The following is a 22476-nucleotide window of genomic DNA, read 5'->3' on the forward strand; positions in this document are numbered from 1 at the left end:
GCTTGGATTTCGGAGTCAGAGGTCATGGGTTTGACTTCCGGCTCTGCCACTTGTCAGCTGTGTGACTGTGGGGAAGTCACTTCACTTCTCTGTGCCTCAGTTACCTCGTCTGTAAAATGGGGATTAACTGTGAGCCTCCCGTGGGACAACCCGATGACCCTGTATCTCCCCCGGCGCTTAGAACAGTGCTCTGCACATAGTAAGTGCTTAATATATACCAACCGTAATATTATTATCATTGTTATCATTCTTATTCAGGAGCGGCCGGGCCACCACAGGTGGCCCGGCCAGAGACAGTGATCAATTCAGTCACCCTGGGCTCTGCGGTTGTTGGCTGGGACCAAGCAGGGTGTGGCAGGCCGCAGTGTGGACCCTGGGATTGCAGGGGTCGGGGGGGAGGGGGGCAATGACCCATCACAGCTGCCCTCGGCTTCAAAGGTTCCCAGAGCCCTGGACGGGTTGTCCCCAGTCCCATTGTGGTGTCCAGCCCTGACCGGACCCCTCGCCGCAGCCACCAGGAGTCACCTGGCCTGAGCCTCACGCTCTCAGAAGGGCCACCTCCTTGTTGGTCAGCCCTAGGAGCTGCTGGCAAGACAGAGTCTGGGAATCTGAGGATGTCTCAGGAGAGCTGGATTTGGGTGATTTGTCTGAAGGAACTAGTTCAGTCAGCCCAAATAATCAATTAATCGTCGGCGTTCATCGAGTACCCGTTGGGGGCAGAAGCAGGTGACATGGAGCCTGCTCTTGAGCAGCGCCCGTTCTGATGCAGGAAACGGGCAGACAGAAGTTATTTATAAAGAGGTAGCGTGGCATTGTGGAAAGGGCATGGGCCTGGGTGTCAGGGGACCTGAGTTCTAATCCCTCCTATGCCCACATGCCTGTTGCAATCATAACAATAGCGATGGCATTTGTTAAGGGCTTACTATTTGTCAAACACTGTTCCAAGACAGATACAAGCTAATCAGATCAGACACAGTCCCTGTCCCACATGGGGTTCACAAGTCTTCATCCCCATTTTATAGACAAGGTACCTGGAGCACAGAGAAGTTAAGTGACATGCCCAAAGTCACACAGGCAGACAAGTGACAGAGTCAGGATTAGAACGCAGGTCCTTCTGACTCCCAGCCCCAAGCTGTACCCACTAGGTCATGATGCTTGCCTGGCTGTGTACCCTTGGGCAAGTCATTTCACTTCTCTTTGCTCTTTCTTCAGCAGGAAATGGGGATTAAATGCCTGTTCTCCCTCATAGTTAGACTGTGAGCCCTATGTGGGACAGGGACTGTGTCCAACTTGATTAATTTTTATCTACCCCAGTGCTTCACAGGTAGTAAGTGCTTAGCAAATAATAACCATAAAAAAGAAAGGACACAAGAGGCGTCTCTGGGGAGGGATTCACCTCACCTACCCCACCCACTCTTATTGTTTGGTCCCATGGTAGCTCCCCCAGGCCTTCCCCACTCCCAAGTCCTGTGCCCATCTCAGTTTAACATGCCTGTCAAGGGCAGCCTGGCCTAATGGAAAGAGCCCAGGTCTGGAAATCCGGAAACCCGGATTCTAGTCCTGGCTCTGTCACTTACCTGCTGTGTGGCCCCGAGCAAGTAACTTCATTTTTCCGTGCCTCTGTTGCCTCACCTATAAAAGGGGGGTTCGATATCTGTTGGTCCAACCCTCTGCACTGTGAGTCTGATCTGACTGCAGTGTTTATCACTGTGCTTGGCACATGACAAGAGTTTAACAAATACCATCATCATGATGATTATTAGCTGGCCTAGTTGGGTTCCAAATGGGCTGTTTGGCCTGGACGGTTTTCAGGCCAGAGGCCAATGGAATGATTGTCAAGGGAGACGGAAGGGCCCTATCTGGGGGGACAATTTAATACCCAACTCCACTACGGGCATGAATGATCGTGGCCTGAGCTGGGCCCTGGGAAAGCCATAAGGAGCAGAGCCTGGGACAGGGGCAAGAAGATATGAGCGAGTTTAGTCTCCTGGGCTCTGGCGCCAGCCTGGCACTGAGAGACCTCCAGCCCGGCCGCTCAGCCACGGGGGATCGATGGGGATGACGGGGTGGCAGTAGTGCCCCGGTTTCAGTCCCCTTGACCAGGTGACCAGAGGGCGCATTCTCCTGGACCTCAGGAGACGCCCAGGAGCTCCTCCCCATTGGCACATGGAAGGCCTCGTCCGAAGAGACCATCCCCGTGGGATTGGACCCGTAGCCCGGCAGGTGCCACCGGGCCCAGGGGACCAGTGTGAGGATGAGCTGGCTGTGGTCCCCACTGAAGTCTCACCCGCCCCCCCGGGACCCCAGAGGGGCCTGAGGGAATAGCCGACCAGGGTTTTTGTCCGGTTGTGTGTCACGGTGTGCTGTATTCGGCGGGGGAACGCATCTCACCGTCCTTGGTAAGTCACCCCTCTCCTCCATCGTGACTCTGCGCCACTCCCGTGAACCTGAATGTCCAAATCTCTTCTTTTTTTGGAGTCCAATCTGGGGGTCTGGGCTCCCTCCTCACGGGGGGTCATGTCCCTCCAGTGTCTGCCCCCTTGGTTCTTCTCATCCGGGCTGGGAATTTGTTCTCCCAGTCGGCAGCCTAGGGGGTGCAAAGCCTTGACCGGGCTCTCTCTCGGAGTCACAACTGACCTCTGTCTATCTGCAGAGATGGCTCACCTTTTTCCTTCTCTGCCCAATGCCCCATTCCCTCTGCCCACTTGCCCTCTTTGGCTCCTGCTGCTAAGTCTGGTCTTTCACACCGAGAATTCCCAGCGATTCTGGTGAACCGGGCAAGGTTCGGAGCATGAGGATGATCCTTCCCCGGTTCCGGACCCTCGAATGGGCAGGCTAACGTGTTCTCCTGATAGGCTTGGGGACTTGGTTGTGGTAGAGGGCCTGGGGCCGATCCCATAACCCAGCTGTGCCTGACTAAGGGGATTTGGTGAGACCAGGATCCTCTGACTTCATCCCCCGCAGCTCCGGGCCCTCAGATCTGGTGTCCGATTTTGGGAACGGCCATGGGGACAGGTCATGCTGCCTGGGTAGAGGCTTCTCAGCCTCTACCGAATCTTCCAGTCCCAATCGGGGAGGCTGGCTCTGAACCGCGGTGAGGGGATGCTGAGGGCAGACGGAAAAGCACCGATCAGGGAGTCGTTCTCGGGGAAGCTGGCCGGGGATGGGGCTGAGCAGAGAGTAGGGGCAGTGGCCCCAGGGGGCTGCCCTGAGGGGAGACCCGAGTCGGCTCTGAGGGGGTCACTGAAGGGGGCTCTGCTGTATGTGGAGGCCTCATCCCCATGTCTGAACTTGGGGCATTTCGATGGCCCCTTCTGGCCAGGTTTACTCAGCGGGACCGAGGGGAGCGGGAACTTCCACCTTGTCGAACTTGGCTCAAGAGAGAGGGATTCTGGAAGCCCCAGTCTACGCTCCCTCAACAGAGATCAGTCTCTACCTAGGGTGTGGGACCTGAGGGAGAGAGGTCGGATACCACTTTGTGGCCATGGGGAAGAGGAGACCCGAGGGGGAGTCAAACCCCAGGTCAGAGGTTCCAGGACAGAGCAAGGTGAATCGTGCTTCACTGAGAGTCCGCCAGTCCCTGAGACGAATCTTAGATGGTGCCCAGGGAGGGACTGGTTACAGGGCGGCTCTAACTGATGTCCCCAGGAGAAGCAGAAGGGAGAGCTTGTTTAATGACAGTTCAAGCATTAGTGTTGAAATTAGAGTTATAACTATGGGCCAAGCACTGGGATAAGCACTGGGTAGACAGAAGAAAATATATCCATAGAGTCGCTATGAATCGGAAATGACTCGCCGGTCTTTGATAGTAATGAGTAGAAGAAAATTCCAATGTAAGGCTACTTCTTCTCCATGTCACTACCAGTCTCTCACTGGTGAAGGGCTCAGATTGGGTGAACAGACCAGGGTCTGCTGATCTGCTCAGTCACTTGACCCTTGGAAGGCTCCAACTCCTTTCACTTCTCTCACCACTCTCCTGCCCTCTGGCTCTCCCTCTCACCTCCCTCCTGTCCTCTGGCTCCTCCTCTCACCTCCCTCTTGCTCTCTGGATCTTCCTCTCACCTTCCTCCCTCCTTCTGACTCTTCCTCTCACCTCCCTCCTGCCTTCTGACTCCTCCTCTCACTTCCCTCCTGCCCTCTGGCTCCTCCTCTCATCTCCCTCCTGCTCTCTGGGTCTTCCTGTCACCTCCCTCCCTCCTTCTCACTCTTCCTCTCACCTCCTTCCTGCCTTCGGGCTCCTCCTCTCACCTCCCTCCCACCCTCTGGCTCCTCCTCTCACCACCCTCCCGCTCTCCCTCAGGTCAGCCCAAGGCATCTCCCACCGTGAATATGTTCGCTCCGTCCTCCGCTGAGCTGGACTCCAAAAAGGCCACCCTGGTGTGCCTCATGGGCGGCTTCTACCCGGGTTCTGTGACCGTGACCTGGAAGGCGGATGGCGCCACCGTGTCTGAGGGCGTGGAGACCACCAAGCCCTCCAAGCAGACGGACAACAAGTACATGGCCAGCAGCTACCTGACCCTGACCCCGGCCCAGTGGAAGGCGAAGAACAGCTACACCTGCCAGGTCACCCACGACGGGAAGGTCTTCGAGAAGTCCGTGTCCCCATCCGAGTGCTCTTAGGCACATCCTCCCACTCTCCTTCGACCCCCACCTGAGTCAGTGGTCACTCGGGCCGCCCTGCAGCCTGGGCAACCCCCAACCCGTTGACCCCTCGACTGTTGGGGGGGGATTCTTTCCATACCCTCTCCCTCTCGCCTCCCACCTCCGCCCCCACGGGGCTCTGGTTGGCTTAGGCTGGGAAGGGACTTCCTGTCGCTGTGGTCTTCCTGTCTGGGAGCACACATTACCCTCCTTCTTCAATAAAAGACTTCATTTTCTCAGCCAACATTCTCTTCCTCATTCTTGTGTCTAGTCTCTCGTGTCTCTCCGTGCCCATTCCCACCCTCAGTGAGGGAACCTCTAGTGGCACCCCCTGACCCTAGGGGTGATGCCCAAGAAATGATGCAATCCTAGGCTATTGCAGGGCCTCTGGATTCATTCATTCATTCATTCATTCGTTCGTTCAATCGTATTTATTAAGCACTTACTGCGTGCAGAACACTGTACTAAGCACTTGGGAAAGCACAATACAGCTATAAAGAGTGACAGTCCCTGCCCCTAATGAGCTCACAGTCTAGAGGGAGGGAGACAGATATCAGAACAAGTAAACAGATAGCAATACGAATAAATAAAATTCCAAATATATATACGTTAGTGCTGTGGGGCTGAGAGGTGGGAAGAGCAGAGGGAGGAAGTCAAGGTGACAAAGAAGGGAGTGGGAGATGAGGAAAAGTGGGGCTTAAGTGCCTAATACAGTAGACGCTCAGTAAGTACCGTTGATTGACTGAGCACAGGGACTGGGCTCTGCCTTCCTCAAGGTGCAACCTCTCCCCCTGGCTTTCGGTCTCCAGGCCCTCTCGCCGGAGCCATGCGGATTTTGTCCATTTGTTCTCCTGTAGCAAATCCAGGCTAATAGTATTTGTTAAGCACTTACTCTGTGCCAAGCCCTGTTCTAAGTAGAGGGGTAGATTCAAGGCTGGACACAGTCCTTGTCCCACATGGACCTCACAGTCTTAATCCCCATTTTAAAGGTGAAGCAACTGAGGCGCAGAGAAGTGAAGTGACTTGCCCAAGGTCACACATCAGATAAGTGGCAGAGGCTGGTCTCTCGAGTTGTTTCTGATGACACTGTTCATCCAGCTGGACCTGGACTGGGTCCATGGAACAGTTTAGAGCTATACAGTGGGCAGGGAGATTCCTAATGCTGGAACTCATGATCCCATAATAAGAATACTAATAACTGTGGTATTTATTAAGTGCTTATTATGTGTCAGGCACTGCCCTAAGCACGAGGATCGATACAAGGTAATCAGGTCGGGCAGAATCTCTGTCCCATATGGGGCTTACACTTTAAGGGGGAGGGAGAATGGGTATTTCATTCCCATTTTGAGAAGCAGTGTGGCCTACTGGAAGGAGCACCGACCCGATAGTCAGAAGGACCTGGGTTTTAATCCTAGCTTCACCACTTGTCTGCTGTGTGAACTTGGGAAAGTCACTTCACTTCTCTGTGCCTCAGTTCCCTTCTCTGTAAAATGAGTCAGCTGGTCAGCCTGTCCTTGGGACAGTGAGGCTCTCAAGGGCTTGAGCTGGGATTGGGAAGGGCCTGGGCAAGGATGGGGAAAAAGTGGGCAGGAGTTGGAGGATGAGCAGGGGTTGGGCACGTATGGGCAGGGGCTGAGCAGAGGCTGGGCAGAGATTGGGTAGGAGCTGGGCCTTGACTGGGCAGGGACTGGGAAGGGGCAGAGCTGGATTAGGGGTAGGGGCAGGGGCTGAGGCTGGGCTCGGATGCCGGAGCTCAGCAGGTCTGGCTTCAGCCGAACTACTGTATCAAGACGGCCCCAAGACTGGACTTCAGGAGCTTATTTTTTGACACTAATGTCTGTCTCTGCCTCTAGGCTGTCAGCTCATTGTGGGCAGGGAATGTGTCCGTTTATTGTTGTATTGTTCTCTCCCAAGCGATTAGTACAGTGCTCTGCACACGGTAAGCACTCAAAAAATAAGATTGACTGCCACGGACCGGGCCTTCCTGGGAAAGCCTGTCCTTTCCCACATAAGATTCCAGAAAGTCCAAGCCCATCACAGTCCTCCGGGACTGGGATTCCGCCCACCCTTTCCTTCCCATATCTTCCGTCTCCCACAGCCAGCTCCGCGGAATGTCCCGGAGACAGTGCTTTCGTGAAGACTTTCCTCTTCTTCCTCCTCCTATCCCACTTCTGCCATCTGGAAATCTCCTTCCCTCCACCTTCTCCAGGAAGTCAGTCCCCCGGAAGCCATGGAGTGGAGCTCGGGTTGGATTGGGCTGGATTAAACTGGACTGGGCCACTCCAAACCGAGATGGTGCCACCTATTCTCTTTTCATGCCTGCTGAGGGTCTCTCGGGCTGGCATGGCGTGGCACACCAGGCCCTGGAACTGCTCCACAGTACAGAACCCAGCTTGCAAGGGTAAGAGAGTGTGAGGGGTGGGAGCTGGGGGTCTGCAGGGCTGAACTGAGTGGTGGGTGGAGGGCAGGGGTGAACCACCCTGGCCTTAGGTTAATTTGACCCAATACCCATCAATCATTGGTATTTATTGAACACCTCCTGTGGACAGAGAGTACTGTACTAGGCACTTGGGAGAGTACAATAGGGAAGCGGTGTGACCTAGCGTTAAAAGCACGGGCCTGGGAGCCAGAGGACCAGGGTTCTAATTCCGTCTCTCCTGTGTGACCTTGGACAAGTCACTTCACTGCTCACTGCTTCAATTTCCTTATCTGTAAAATGGGGATTAAATCCTACTCCCTCCTAATTGACTATGAGCCCCATAAAGTCACTTAACTTCTCTGGGCCTCAGTTACCTCATCTGTAAAATGGGGCTTAAAACTGTAAGCCCCATGTGGGACAACCTGATCACCTTGTATCCCCTAGCGCTTCGAACAGTGTGTTGCACATAGTAAGCGCTTAACAAATACCAACATTATTATAAAGGACAGGGTTCGTGTCCAAACTGGTTTTTCTGTATCTATCCCAGTGCTTAGAACAGCGCATAGCACATAGTAAGTGCTTAACAGGTACCATTCCTATTATTAGTACAATAGAGTTAATAGACCCTGTATCCACCCCAGCACTTAGAACAGTGCTTGGCACATAGTAAGCGCTTAACAAATACCAACACTATTATTATTATTATTAGACATGACCCCTGCCCCCAATAATAATATTAACTAAAATACTTGTTAAGCACTTCCTATGTACCCAGCATTATCCTAAGCAATGAGGTAGAGATAAGAGAATCAAATTGAATATAATCCCTCTCTTACAAGAGGTTCACAATCTAAGTAGGAGGAAGAACAAGTAGTGAATCCCCATTTTGCAGATGAGGAAACTGAGGCACAGGAAAGTTAAGTGACTTGTCCAAGGTCACATAACAGGAAAGGAGGTTACAGTTTACTGTGTGCAGAGCACTGTACTAAAAGCTCTGGGAGTGTACGATCCCTGCCCTCAAGGAGATTACAGCCTCCCCTGAGTAGAGCACTGTATTAAGCACTTAGGAGAGTTGGGAGATAGAATCCCTGCCCTCAAGGAGTTGACAGTCTAGACAGGGAGACAGACGTTAATTCAGTGGAAAGAGCCCGGGCTTGGGAGTCAGAGGTCGTGGGTTCTAATCCCAGCTCTGCCACTTATCAGCTGTGTGACTTTGGGCAAGTCACTTAACTTCTCAGGGCCTCAGTTACCTCGTCTGTAAAATGGGGATTAAGTCTGTGACCCCCCCCAACCCACGTGGGACAACCTGATTACCTCATATCTACCATGGTGCTTAACAGCAAAAACAGTGCTTGGCAGGCAGTAAGCACTTAATAAACACCATCACTGTTATTATTATTATTATTAAATTACAGATAAGGGAAGCAGCAAAAGGGCATCAGCCCCCTAACCCCAGCTACCGTCCACGTCACTTTGGCCCTAACCAACCCATTTCCTCTCAACGCCTCACCAACCCAGGCTCAGAGCAGCTGCGTTGGGCAGGGTCACCTGCCCCCGGGCTAGAACCACAGTGAGATTCTGCCAGTCACGGGAGGAAACCAGCAAGGTGGGGGAATCTGAATCTTTCCGGGGTCCTTGCCCACCCCCACCCAGCCAAGAGCCCAGCTGGGATCCCAAAACATCAACATTAGCAGTAGAATGTATTGAGCAGTAAATGGTATTCATTCAGTTGTATTTATTGAGCACTTAATGTATGCAGAGCACCGTACTGAGCATTTGGGAGAGTACAGTAATAATAATAATAATAATGTTGGTATTTGTTAAGCGCTTACTATGTGCAGAGCACTGTTCTGAGCGCTGGGGGAGATACAGGGTAATCAGTTTGTCCCACGTGAGGCTCACAATCTTCATCCCCATTTTACAGATGAGGGAACTGAGGCACAGAGAAGTGAAGTGACTTGCCCGCAGTCACACTGCTGACAAGTGGCAGAGCTGGGATTCGAACTCATGACCTCTGACTCCCAAGCCTGGGCTCTTGTCCACTGAGCCACTCTGCTTCCAATACAGTATAATAATACAGTAAAACAATAAACAGACACAGACCCTGCCCACAATGAGCTTGCGGACTAGAGATGTGACATTTGTTAAGCATTTACTGTACTAAACTCTGGGGTGATTGAATACATCGATATTACTGGTCACATTTTTTTTTAAATGTCATTTGTTAAGCACTTACTATGTGCCAGGCACTGTTCTAAGCATGGGGTAATTGACTGATTGATGCTAGCTTTGGGATGGTGTGTCCTGGGGTCAATCAATCAATTAAGCAATCAAGGGTATTTATTGAGCCCTCACAGCGTGGGCTGTAGTACACGCTTGGGAAGCACCATGACAGAGTGGATAGAGCAGGAGTCTGGGAGTCAGACGGTCATGGGTTCTGACGTCAGCTTCACCACTTGTCTTCTGTGTCCCCTTGGGCAAGTCACTTCACTGGGCCTCAGTTACCTCATCTGTAAAATGGAGAGTGAGACTGTGAGCCCCAAGTGGGATGGGGACTGTGTCCAACCTGATTTGCTTGTACTGACTACAGTGCCTGGTACATGGTAAGTGCTTAGCAAATACCATAATAATTATTATTTATTAAAACTGAATTGGTTTTAAATTTATTCAATCATATTTATTGAGCACTTTCTGTGTGTACAGCACTGTATTAAGTGCTTGAGAGAATATAGCTATGTTCTCTGCCTCCAACAGGCTTACAGTCTAAAGGGGAAGACAGAAATTAATATAAATAAATGATGGGGACTGGGGTGATGGGAATTAATTGGAGAAGGCTTCCTGTAGCGGATGGGGTTCTACCAAGGGGTTCGGGAGCTGATGGTCCTTGAGCTAGGGATCGTGGTTGCCCAGCCCCTGCCCTAAATGCCCCCCATAATCCTGCCAGTCTTTCCCAGGGCAGTGGGACCCCCCCCACCCAGCTCCTTCCTTCCCCCTTCCCCTTCATTATCCTGGCCTGCCCCAGGGCTCAGAGAAAAGCAGAGATTTAGGCTTCCCGGACCAGGAGTAAGAGTTTACTCCCTCAATCAACAAAGCTCACAGAGAATTTCCAGCAAATAATAACTCATAATCACGGTGTTTGTTAGGCATTTACTCTGTGCCAAGCACTGTTCTAAGCCAAGCTTCCTCATGGCCCCAGCTGAAACCCAGATAATGAAAGACTAAAAATAGCCACCCTGCAGATCAGCCTCTGGGGAGGGGGAGGGAGAACAGGTGCAGAATGCCAGATGGGGGTGGGGAAGCTTCTCTCTCCAGCACAGCTTGCAGGAGGATGGAAAGGGCACCAATTATTCCAGGTCAGACCAATAGATCAATTAACCGTATTTTACTGAGGGCTTACTCTGTACAGAGCACTGTACTAAGCACTTGGGGAAAATACATTATGACTGAGCTGGTAAACATGTTCCCTGTTGACAACAAGTTTACAGGCTAGAGAGCTTCTGTAACGCCCTCAGCACTCCTGGGTATTAGTTTGCTTAGTTGTTTACTTGTCTCTCGTGTTTATGTTTTGACCCGGAGTCAAACTAGTCCTGTATTAGTTTGCTTCGTTGTTTACTTGTCTCTTCGTGCTTATTTTTTGACCCGGGGTCAAACTAGTCCCGTCAACAGTGCTGGTGGCTGGTTTGTATCGATGGTCAGGCTCTTTCTCCTACGGGAATCTGGTCAAGCTTTGTCCATTCATCTCCTGCAGTGAAAGATAAAGTCTTTGAGTGCAGGAGCCATGTCTTCCCTTTGATGTTCCCACGCAGAATAAATTCGGCATCCAGTGATGATAATCATTATGGTACTTGTTAAGCGCTTACTACGTGCCAAGCACTGTTCTAAGTGCTGAAGTTGATACACGTTAATCAGGTTGGACACAGTCCCTGTCCCACATGGGGCTCACACTCTTAATCCACGTTTTGTAGGTGAGGTACCGGAGGCCCAGAGAAGGTATCGGCTTGCCCAAGATCACACAGCAGCCGTGAGTCCTTCTGACTCCCAGGCCTGTGCTAGTGCAGTGTGGCTCAGTGGAAAGAGCATGGGCTTGGGAGTTAGCGGTCGTGGGTTCTAATCCCTGGTCCTCCACTTGTCTGCTCTGTGACCTTGGGCAAGTTGCTTAACTTGTCTGTGCCTCAGTTACCTCATCTGGAAAATGGGGATTAAAACGGTGTCTCACGTGGGACAACCTGACTACCTTGTATCTACCCAGCGGTTAGAACAGTGCTTGGCACAGAGTAAGCGCTTAACAAATGCCAAATTATTATTATTAGGCATCCAGTATAGCATTCTGCATATGATAGACACCTAGCACAGAGCTCCATACATGGTGGGTGCCCAGTACAGTGTTCTGCCTATTGGAGGCACCCATTAAGCATTCTTCACGTCTTATGTTGTCTTACGCTGTTGAGTCATCTCCAACCCATAGCGACTCCTAGGAGACATGGCTTCCAGAACGCTCCACCTCCCTCTGCAAACATTTTGGTAGTGAATCCATAGAGTTTTCTAGGTGAAAATACAGATGTAAACACATGAGTCTCCACCCTCAGCTCTCTCCCCTGCTGCTGCTGCCCAGCATAGGTGAGTTGTGACTTATAGATGGCCTTTGACTGGCTAGCCACTGCCCAACCTGGGAATGGAATGGATATGCCTCTACTTGACTCTCCCTCTCATGTGGAGCCCGGTAGAGAACTGGAAACGCTCCAAATGTAATTCTGAGAGGAGAGCATTCTGCAAAGTTGGTATTAAATACAGCATTCTACACATAGTAGGTGCCCAGGACAGCCTTTCTGCTCACAGAAGTCACCCAGTCAAGTGATCTGTACCCAGTAGGTGCCCAGTACATCACTCTGCAGACACTAGACACGCGTTTGATAATGTTGAAGTTATTAGCCCAGCAAGATGGCGGCACTGGTTAGTAATGCCGTAATAGAAGTTGGCCCAATCCCTAGTGAGGATGAACACCTGGAATCAATTCCCACAGGTAACTCGGCAGCTGGAAATATCTTCTGGTCCAGAGGGGTTTGGACAGATCAATAGGCGAAGCAAATGTTTTGGGTCACTGAGGGAGAGTCAGGGATGGAGATGGGAGAGTCAAGGGTTGGATGGTCCGTGCTGGGTCACTCGGGGAGAGTCAGAGATTGAGAGAAGAGAATCAGGGGTGTGTGTTGGTCTGTGCTGTATTACTGGGGAAAAGTCAAGGAAGGAGTGAGGGGAGTCAGGAGTGTGAGGAGCCCCTCCAAGCTCCCTACTGACCCCTCACTAGGACGGTGATGGGCTGGGGGGAGCATGGAATTGACTTAGAGGGGCACGGCTAATGGTCTTATATTCTTGTATTAAACCCAAGGAAGTTCCACTTTGGCCCTTTACGGCCCAAGGAATCCAGGATAAAACCCTCCTGTTCTTGCTAACCACCAGAATCAGGGATATTTAAGGGCTGCAAATAAGACACATGTTCACTACTCTGAGAGAGCTTACAATCTAATGGGACTAAGTTTACAATCTAATGACAGTCAAATAGAGAGAGCCAAAGGAAGAAACAAGAAGGTAGCACAGTTATTTCAGGATGAAATAACTGATGAAACAATTGAATAGAAAAGTAAAAATAGACATATGAATCCATCCATGGTATTTAATGAGCGCTTACTGAGTCCAGAGGACTGCACTAGGCACTTGAGAGAATACAAAGTGGATAGAGCATGGGTGTGGGGGCCAGGTCATGGGTTCTAATTCCGACTTCTCCACTTGTATGCTGTGTGACCTTGGGCAAGCCACTTCACTTCTCTGTTGCTTCAGTTACCTTGTCTGTAAAATGAGGATTGAGACTGTGAGCCTCACGTGGGATAGGGACCAACCCGATTTGCTTGTACCCACCCTAGCACGTAGTACAGTACCTGGCATATAATAAGTGCTTAACAAATACCATAATAATAATTTATTATTAATACAGCACAGCAAAGTAGACACACTTCTTGCCCACCTCTGCATTTTCCTCCTATCCTCAGCATCTCTGTATTTATTGCCAGACACAGTAAGTGCAAAGAGTGGAGTTTGGGTTGACTATTGTGATTTTATCAGGGAAGACTTCCTGGAGGAGAGGGGAGTTTTGGAGAGCTTTGGGGAAGGCTGTGGTTTGACGGGTTTGGGTTGAGGGGTGCTCCAGTTTAGGGGAGCAGCAGAAATGAGGGATTCGAGGTGGGAGAGTCGAGAGCAAGGTACAGTTAAAAGGTTGGCTTGAGAAGAACCAAGAGTGTGAGCTGGGAAGTTGTGGGAGGAGAGAGTTTTGTTTTTGTTTTTTAATGGTGTTTTAAGTGCTTACTACATGCCAGGCACTGTACTAAATACTGGGCTAGATAGAAGGCAATCAGGTTGGACCAAGGCCCTATCCCACCTGGGGCAAAAGGAGAAGGATTTAATCCCCATTTTACAGATGAGGTAACGGAGGCACAGCGAAGTGAATGACTTGTCCAAGATCCAGCAGCCGACAAATGAGGGAAGAAGGATTAGAACCCAGGTCCTCTGACTCCCAGGCCTGGATTCTTCCACTAAGCCAAGCTGACAAGGTGGAGATAGGGGATGGACAATCTTGAAACCATTGGTCAGGAGTTCTTATCTCATGTGAAAAAGCTGGGGAGTCAGTAGAGGTGGTTTGAGGAGGGGAGAGATCTAGAAGGTGATGATCAGAGTATTAATAATAATCATGGTATTAAGCACCTACTATGTGCCAAGCGCTGGGGTAGATACAAGGTGATCAGGTTGTCCCACGTGGGGCTCACAATCTTAATCCCTATTTTCCAGATGAGGTAACTGAGGCACAGAGAAGTTGAGTGGCTCGTCCAAAGTCACACAGCAGACAAGTGGCAGAGGGGGGATTATTCATTGATTCAAAAGTATTTATTGAGCGCTTACTATATGCAGAGCACTGTACTAAGCGCTTGGAATGTACAATTTGGCAACAGATAGAAACAATCGCTGCCCAGGGATGGGTTTACAGTCTAATCAGGGGATTAGAACCCACGACCCCTGACTCCCAAGCCCGTACTCTTGCCACTAAGCCACATGTGGAATATAGATTGAGATGCCAGAAGCTGGAAGGAGGGAGACCAGTGAGGAGTCTGCTCTTAGGGTTTGCGACTACTGTGATATGGTGATATGGCTTGGACCAGGGTTGTAGCAGTTGGGGTGGAAAAATAAGATCAGCTCCGGGAGATATTGTTGAGGAAGAACTGACAGAATGTAGAGGAGGATGCTTCAATCCCGGGGTCAACTCAGCTAGTCCCCTGCCTCTGGATGGGGCAGCTCAGCCAGATGAGGGAAGAAGATTCCCCAGGAGACAAGTAGCAGCCCTGAGACCTCCGTAGTTTTCTGCAGCTGCATGGAAACACGGTATTTTGTAAATAGTAGGTGATTAATAAATGCTATTACTAAGAGATCTGGGTGGCCTACTTCCTTTTTATCAGGGTTTTTTTCCCTAAATCCCACCCAAAATCCACTGGTTGTAAGCCCAGCTGGCTGCTTCTTGCCCTTATCTCACTGCCATCTTGATCATTCTTCAGAGTCTTGGAGAAACCGTGACTCAGTTTCCCCTTGGGCTTTCTCTTTGCTGACCCTCCAGTATTTCTCAGACCTCTCAGACTCCTTAAGGTCTTCTGAGGCTGTGGGCTCTGGACCTGTCAGTAGGATCTGGGCAGTAGGGGTGGAAGGTGTGAGAGGTGGCCTATAGGAAAGAGGACCTGAATTCTAATTCGGGCTTTATCATTTAACCTCTCTGGGCCTCAGTTTCCTCATCTGTGAAACTACCAACGCTTTAATATTGTACTCTCCTAAGCTCTGCACACAGTAAGCACTCAAGAAATATGACTGTAAAATCTACGTTGTCCTCCCCTCGGAGTGTGAGCCCCGTGCGGAACAGGGACTTGGACCGGCCTGATTATGTTGTAAACTACCTCAGGGCTTTGCTCATAGTTGTTGTTATTGTAGTCATGCAAGCTAGGGGCTGCAAAATCCTGAAGAAACCTTCTCCCAGAGGCTCGTCCCATTCTCCTGGCCAGGGCAGCATTATCGGGGGGCAGGTTGTGGGAGTGAGGCAGGGACTTAGCCAACATGGGGGCAGGCTGTGGGCAGGAGGCAGGGACTTGTCCAACATCTGAGCTCAGGGTCCCCCCACATTGGTCTCCCCCCCACAGGACCTCCCCGACCCCTTCTCCACGTCCCCAACTACACACGCCAACCCCTCCCTCCCAGGATCCTGGTGTTTCTTTAGGCCCAACCATCCATACGACCATATGCAAGAGTTGATGGCCCTCAAAGGTGACCCACCGTCCAGTCACTGGGAAACTCCCTTCCAAGCCCCCTGAGCTGAGGCTGGTGGTGTTGCCCAGTGAGGCCTCACACAGGTGGCCACTCAACCAATAAATCGATTGTATTTACTGAGTGCTTACAGTGTGCAGAGCACTGTTCTAAGCACTTGGCCGGACCCTAGACTCGGGCCCCCTCCCCAAGACCCGCAGCTGTCTCCCCAGCTGGTGAAACTGAGAGTCAGCATGGCCCAGAATAGCCCTCGGAAAAACCCAGCCCACCAGGTGCTCCGGGCTCCAGCTGCAGGGAGCTGGAGAGGAGGCAGAGAGAAGGGAGGTGACCCCTACGTGTCCTAGGGCCAGCAATCAATTAATCAATCGATAGAATTGATTGAGCGCAGTCCACCACTCTCCCTATCTTCAAAACCCTCCTAAAATCACATCTCTAAGAGACCTTCCCCAGCTAAGCCCAAATTTGCTCTAACCTCCTCGCTCCCCTCTGCCTCGCCCTTACATTTGGCTGTCAAGTCCCCCTTGATACTGTCCCCAACCCCACAGCACCTATGTACATACCCTTATCCTCTACTATTTCCTCTATCTATAAATTATTTTCATGTCTGTCTCCCCCTGTAGATTGTCAACTCCTTTTGGGTAGAGGTAGCATCTACCAACTCTACTACTTTCCCAAGTGCTTAGTACAGTGCTCTGCGCACAGTAAGCACCCAATAAAAATCATTGGTTGATTGACTGCAGAGCCCTATGCTAAATCCTTGGGAGAGTAATAATAATAATGATGGTTTTTGTCAAGTGCTTATTATGTGCCAAGCACTGTTCTAAGCGCTGGGGTAGATACGAGGTAATCGGGTTGTCCGACGCGGGGATCGCAGTCATGATCCCCCGTTTACAGATGAGGTAACTGAGACACAGAGAAATTAAGTGGCTTGCCCAAAGTCACACAACTAAGTGGCAGAGCTGGGATTAGAACCCTTGTCCTCTGACCCCCAAGCCTGTGCACTTTCCACTAATATGAGCAGCATGGCCTAGTGGATAGAGCTTGGGTCTGGGAGTCAGAAGGAGCCGGGTTCCAATTCTGGCTCTGCCACTTGTCTGCTGTGTGACCATGGGCAAGTCACTTCACTTTTCCGTGCCTCAGTTACCTCATCTGTAAAATGGGGATTAAGATTGTGAGTCCCATGTGGGACAGGGACTGTGTCCAACCTGATTAGCTGGTATCTACGCCAGCACTTAAAACGGGGTTTGACACATAGTAAGCTCTTAACAAATACCTTCATAGTTATAACCCAGTAGAGTAGATAGATCCCATCCCTGCCCACAAGGAGAATACAGATCAAAGCTGTAGATCTGCCCCGACCGCAGCCCTAGGTGACCTGAGCCACTCTGCTAATGAGCAGAGTTCCACTCACCATGGGCACCACTGTCCATGGGTGAGATGACACGGAGAGGGCTTGGAGCCCAATCCGGCCTGGGGAGAAGGCCAGGATTTGGGACTCCAAAATTGGGAGGCCCCACACCCCAGATCCAGACAGCTCTAAAGGCTGGGAGCAGGGAGGTGGTGGGGGGCCCAGTTTGGGGTGTGTGTCCATTCAGGTTGGACCCTGAATTTCTAGAAGTGCAGAGTTGTGTGGTGGGCCCAGCCTCCTCAGCTCTATGCCGGCCTCTGATGACCCAGGCCGGAGGATTGAATGGGGATACACACTCCAGCCTCAACCCAGAGCTGACTGGGCATTGCTTGAAGAGTGGGACTGGGAGACATTACCTCCACACTTCAAGACTATTCTAACTCCCACTGTGGTCCCTTCCTAGTCTACCATTTCACTCTCTCCATCCCCTTTCCATGACTCCCACACACTCCAGAAACCAGGTGTCCTCTCTGGCTCCCGGGGGCCGGAGATGACCTGGTTTTGTCATGGTAACTTTATAGGCCGGCCTGCTGCTTTCAGGCCTGGAATGTATGTGGAAGCGATCATTGGGATGGGGAACTGGTGGCAGTGGGAGTCAGTGGGGAGGTTGTCTTTCTGATCCATTGTCCAGTGGTTCATGTAGGTAGGAAAGAGATGGGCAGTGAAGGCCCACTGGGAGTGACACACTGTACCAAGCACAAGAAAGTGCGAGAGAAGCATGGTCCATTCCCTCCCCACAAGGAACTTCCACTCTAGTCGGGGAGACAGCAGAGGTAATCACAAGAGGAAGAATCAGAAGAAATAAAATTAAATGTTCATTCGAGTATACAAATACCCATAAGTCCTAAGTCTAGCAGAAAAAAGCCCAGGCAAGAGTGTAGGAGGAGCTGAGGAGATTCAGGGGCCGAGGAAATTCAAGGGCTGAGGACTTGGGGGTGGTGAGGAGATTCTGGGGCTGAGGAGATGTGGGGGGGTTGAAGAAATTTGGGATCTGGGTTTATTCAGGGTTTGAGGAGACTCCGACTGAGGATATTTTGGGACTTAGGAGAATCAAGAACTAAGGAGTTGTGGGGGCAAAGGAGTTTCAGCACCTGAGGAGATTGAGGGTGGAGGAGTTTTGGGTGCCAAGGATAATCGGGGGGGTTGAGGATATTAGGGACTTGAGCAGATTTGGGGGTTGAGGCGAATCAGGGTCTGAGAAGAATCAGGGGCTTGAGGAGATGTGAGGGATGAGGAGTTTCAGGGGTTGAGGAGATTCAGGGGCTGAGAAGTTTTGAGGGTTGAGGAGATTCTGGAGCTAACGAAATTTGGGAGCTGAGGAGCTTTGGGAGTTAAGGAGATTCAGAAACTGAGGACTTTGGGGGACTAAAGAGTTTTGGGGGCTGAGGAGAATTAGGGTCTGAGAAGAATCAGGGGCTGAGGAGTTTGGGGGGCTGAGAAGTTACAGGGGGCTGAGGAATTTTGGGGACCGAGGAGTTTGGGGGCTGAGAAGGTGTGAACACTGAGGAGTTTTGGGGACTGAGGAGGTTACGGAGTTCAGAAGTTTCAGGGGCTGAGGAGATTAGGGGGCTGAAGAGTTTGGGGGGCTGAAGAGATTTGGAGGCTGAGGAGTTTCAGGGGTGGCAGAAATTCAGGGTCTGAGGAGTTTGGGGGGATGAGGAGATTTGGGGGTTGAGGAGATTTGGGGACTGAGGAGTTTAGAAGACCGAAGAGGTTCAGAGGCTGAGGAGTTTTAGGGGCTGAGGCGATTTGGGAGCTGAGGAGTTTCAAGGGCTGAGGAGATTTGGGGTCTGAGCAGTTTGGGGGGCTGAGAATGAGGGGCTGAAGAGATTTGGAGGCTGAGGAGTTTCAAGGGCGGCAGAAATTCAAGGTCTGAGGAGTTTGGGGGGTTGAGGAGATTTGGGGGTTGAGGAGATTTGGGGACTGAGGAGTTTAGAAGACTGAAGAGGTTCAGAGGCTGAGGCGATTTGGGAGCTGAGGAGTTTCAAGGGCTGAGGAGATTTGGGGTCTGAGCAGTGTGGGGGGCTGAGAATGAGGGGCTGAAGAGATTTGGAGGCTGAGGAGTTTCAGGGGCAGAAGAAATTCAGGGTCTGAGGAGTTTTGGAGGCTGAAGAGATTTGAGGGTTGAGAAGATTTGGGGACTGAGGAGTTCAGAAGACTGAATAGATTCAGAGGCTGAGGAGTTTTAGGGGCTGAGGTGATTTGGGAGCTGAGGAGTTTTGGGGGCTGAGGAGAATCAGAGACAAGAGATTTGGAGGGTGAGTGCTGAGTTGTTTCAGGGCCTGAGGAGATTCAGGGGCTGGGGAAATTTGGGGACTGGGGAGATTCAGGAGCTGAGGAGGTTTGAAACTGAGAACTTTAAGGGGCTGAGGAGTTTGGGGGACTGAGGTGATTTGGGGGCTGAGGAGTTTGGGGGGCTGAGGAGATTTGGGGGTTGAAGAGGTTTGGGGATTGAGGAATTTTGAGGGCTGAGGAGATTTGGGGGTTGAATTAGTCTGGGTAGGTATAAGTCTAAAACGACTGGTTGGAGGCCTGCCCCGATTTTGCCCATTCTCTGCCTTCACTAAACGGTAAGTAAGACTTCCCCAACTTCCGAGAAAGAGCACAAAATGGTGGGGGAGGATATGGTTGGGGAGGAGGCCTCTGGATGGGCTTAGACCAGAGCATGCCGGGTAGGGCGGGTAAGAGAGAGAATGCTGGGAACTCAGAGGAGAGGGGCAAGAGGGACATGCCTAGCCTAGACAGGTTCCCCACCTCCTCTGTCCCCTGATCCCTGCAAAGCCATCTGCCAATAAGGGAGGGTCCCCAAGCTCCAAGACAACCCTGTCACCCTTCTGGCCTCCCTACACACATTCAGATCCAAACATCCAGCGACCCTTTCACACATATACACACATACCTCCCCCCAAACACACACACACACAAACGTACGCACTGACTCACACACATATACTCACCTAGACAGACACACACACTGAGGCCTAAACACATTCACAGACCCTCACTCACGTACACACACAATCAGAACTACACACACAGATACACACTCAGACACACACACACAAATAAATACACAAACTCATATACCTACACACGCTCACAAACACACGCACTGACTCACACACATATATTCACCTATACAGACACACACACTGAGGCCTAAACACATTCACAGACCCTCACACACAGACACACGCTCAGACACACTCACAGAGACACACACAAACAAAAATAAATACACAAACTCAGATACATACCATACACACTCACAAACACACACAGAGCTAACAGGATGAAGGATCAGGATCTGGGCTGTAGACCTCGGGGTGGGGGAGTTGGGGAGATAGGAGGCAGAGGGGAGGCTAGTGACTCAGAGTCCGGATGGGGCGATGTAGGGGGTGGGGGGAGTCCAGCCCCGGCTTAAGGGGGAGTCCAGAGGGGCATACGGAGAGAAGCGAAGCTTTCCTTGCTGGGTGAGGGTCTGAGACTCCTAGAGACAGGGGACTGGACAGGATGACCTCCAAGGTGCCCGTCCATCAGCAGGGAGGGGCCCGAAAGGAGGACGGCGACCTCAGAATCTAAGGGACCACCTGGCTGTGGCTGCAGCCCACCCTGCTGCCCCCGGGGAACCCCCGGCTAAAGTTAACCCGAAACCAGAATGTTTGCACCCGGAAGGTTGAGCAAAAAGGGGAAGCGAAAGGAGAGTCGGAGCCGACGGTCCGTGTCGGGAAGCAAACAAGTTATGGGGCCGGCTGCCATTGGCCCCCAACCTGCCGTGATGGGCACGGGCGCTCAGCGGGGCGGGCCGGGGTCGTTTCGGCCGGATGTTTGTGCCTCCAGCAGGTGGCCCGAACACGGCAACCCCTTCCCCCACCTCCCCAGGGAGAGCAAAGAGCCACGTGGCAGCTCCGAGGGGCCAGCTTGAGCTCGGGGTCCAAACTCCCTGAGCGGGGCCTGGGCAAGTCTCGGTCCCCCAGCCCTTTCTGGGGAAACTGAGGCACGGCTGGGGAGGCACCTAGGGGCACAGAACTGAGCAGAATTCAGTTCCAAGAGCTATCGGGGTGGAGGCCGAGAGGTCCGCTTGACGCGGGGGGAGTGGAAAGAACACGGACCCGGGGATCAAGGGACCTGGATTCTAATCACAGCTCTGTTTCTTGTCCGCTGCATGACTTTGAGCAAGTCACTTGACTTCTCTGGGCCTCATTTCTTCATCTGGAAAAGGGGGATTGAATATGCATTCTGCTTCCTACTTGGACTGCGAGGTCTATGTGGGAGAGGGACGGTGTCTGATTTATCTTATATCTAAGCCATTGCTTAACACATAGAAAGCACTTAACAGATGTCTCTATTATTATTATCGTTATTATTACCTTCCATGGAGAAGCCCCCAGACCCCTCCCCATCTGGACCTGGGCCCTCTCTGCAAGAGGAGCCAAGGTTGGAAGGAGTCGGGGTGGCCCCTGGGCCAGTGGTTCTGAGCCTATGGCAGGGAGTCCGGGCCCAGCTGAGCCCAGGAATTGGGGGCCCAGGGAGAAGACAGGGGAACCAGTACTTCAAGCCTAGAGCTGGGGGCACAGCAGGAGGGGTTTCCTGACCCCAGAAGGTGATAGAAACAGGCTGGCCATTTCAGGGAAGGGGCTGCAGTCCCACCTCCCCCTCATCTCCTGTGAGGAGAAACAGCCAACCCCTGGGAAGAGACAGGAGAGGCTGACAGGCTAGGCAGCAAGGTGGCTTTGGCCACTGAAGGGTCAGGTTCCCCCTTCCCCAGACCCTCACCACCCACAGGGACCCCAGGATGGCCACACCATCCCTCCCTTGATCCCTGCAGCCAGTCGGGCTTGCTAGCCTGAGGGTACTCAAACCATCGTAGGGGCACAGACCCCCTTCTCCCACCTCTGGGGACAGGTACCCACACCTTTTTGGGAGGGTGGCTCTCCTGGCTTAGCTGGTGGGCCCAGGGCAAAGAGTTCATTGCCAGCCACTGGACATGGGTCTCTGGGGGTACCCCCGGGTACTGGCTGGGCTCAGGAATACACACCCACACAACACACGCAGAGCTTGCCACTCAACTGGGGTCTCAGGATTATCCCCTTGTACTGGTCGGGCTCAGGAACAAACGTACATACACACAAAGCGTCCTACTGAACTGGGGTCTCTCCATTGTCCCTGAGAACTGGTTGAGCTCAGGGACACACACACATACAAGCACAGAGCATCCTACTGAACAGGGGTCTCTGGTTGTCTGCCTCAGGGACACCCTCACATACATACAAACACACAAACAAACACAACTTACCATTGAACTGGGGTCTCTGGGTTTTCCCAGGGTACTGATCGGGCTCAGGGACACACACACATACACGTACACACACGTACACCCACCCCCCCACCCCCACACAAGCATGGCTCAGTGGAAAAAGCCCTGGCTTGGAAGTCAGAGGTCATGGGTTCTAATCCCAACTCCTCCACTTGTCAGCTGTGTGACTTTGGGCAAGTGACTTCATGTCTCTGGGCCTCAGTCACCTCATCTATAAAATGGGGATCAAGACTAATAATAATAATGTTGGTATTTGTTAAGCGCTTACTATGTGCCGAGCACTGTTCTAAGCACTGGGGTAGACATAGGGGAATCAGGTTGTCCCACGTGGGGCTCACAGTCTTA

The 22476-nt window shown here is 51.7% G+C and overlaps 1 protein-coding gene across 1 annotated transcript in view; it reads left to right on the top strand.

The window, feature by feature from the left end:
- The window catches only part of LOC100682076 (immunoglobulin lambda-1 light chain), a 197557-nt gene extending 192672 nt beyond the window's left edge, over positions 1-4885 (top strand). The window contains exons 3-4 of the mRNA XM_029049367.1: positions 2364-2399; positions 4301-4885. Of these exons, the coding sequence (XP_028905200.1) occupies positions 2364-2399; positions 4301-4620 (356 nt within the window). The 3' untranslated portion in view covers positions 4621-4885. The remainder of the gene's footprint in view (positions 1-2363; positions 2400-4300) is intronic.
- The last annotated feature ends 17591 nt before the right edge of the window (positions 4886-22476 follow it).

Source organism: Ornithorhynchus anatinus, chromosome 21, assembly GCF_004115215.2.
Source record: "Ornithorhynchus anatinus isolate Pmale09 chromosome 21, mOrnAna1.pri.v4, whole genome shotgun sequence".
Classification (NCBI taxonomy): Eukaryota; Metazoa; Chordata; class Mammalia; order Monotremata; family Ornithorhynchidae; genus Ornithorhynchus; species Ornithorhynchus anatinus.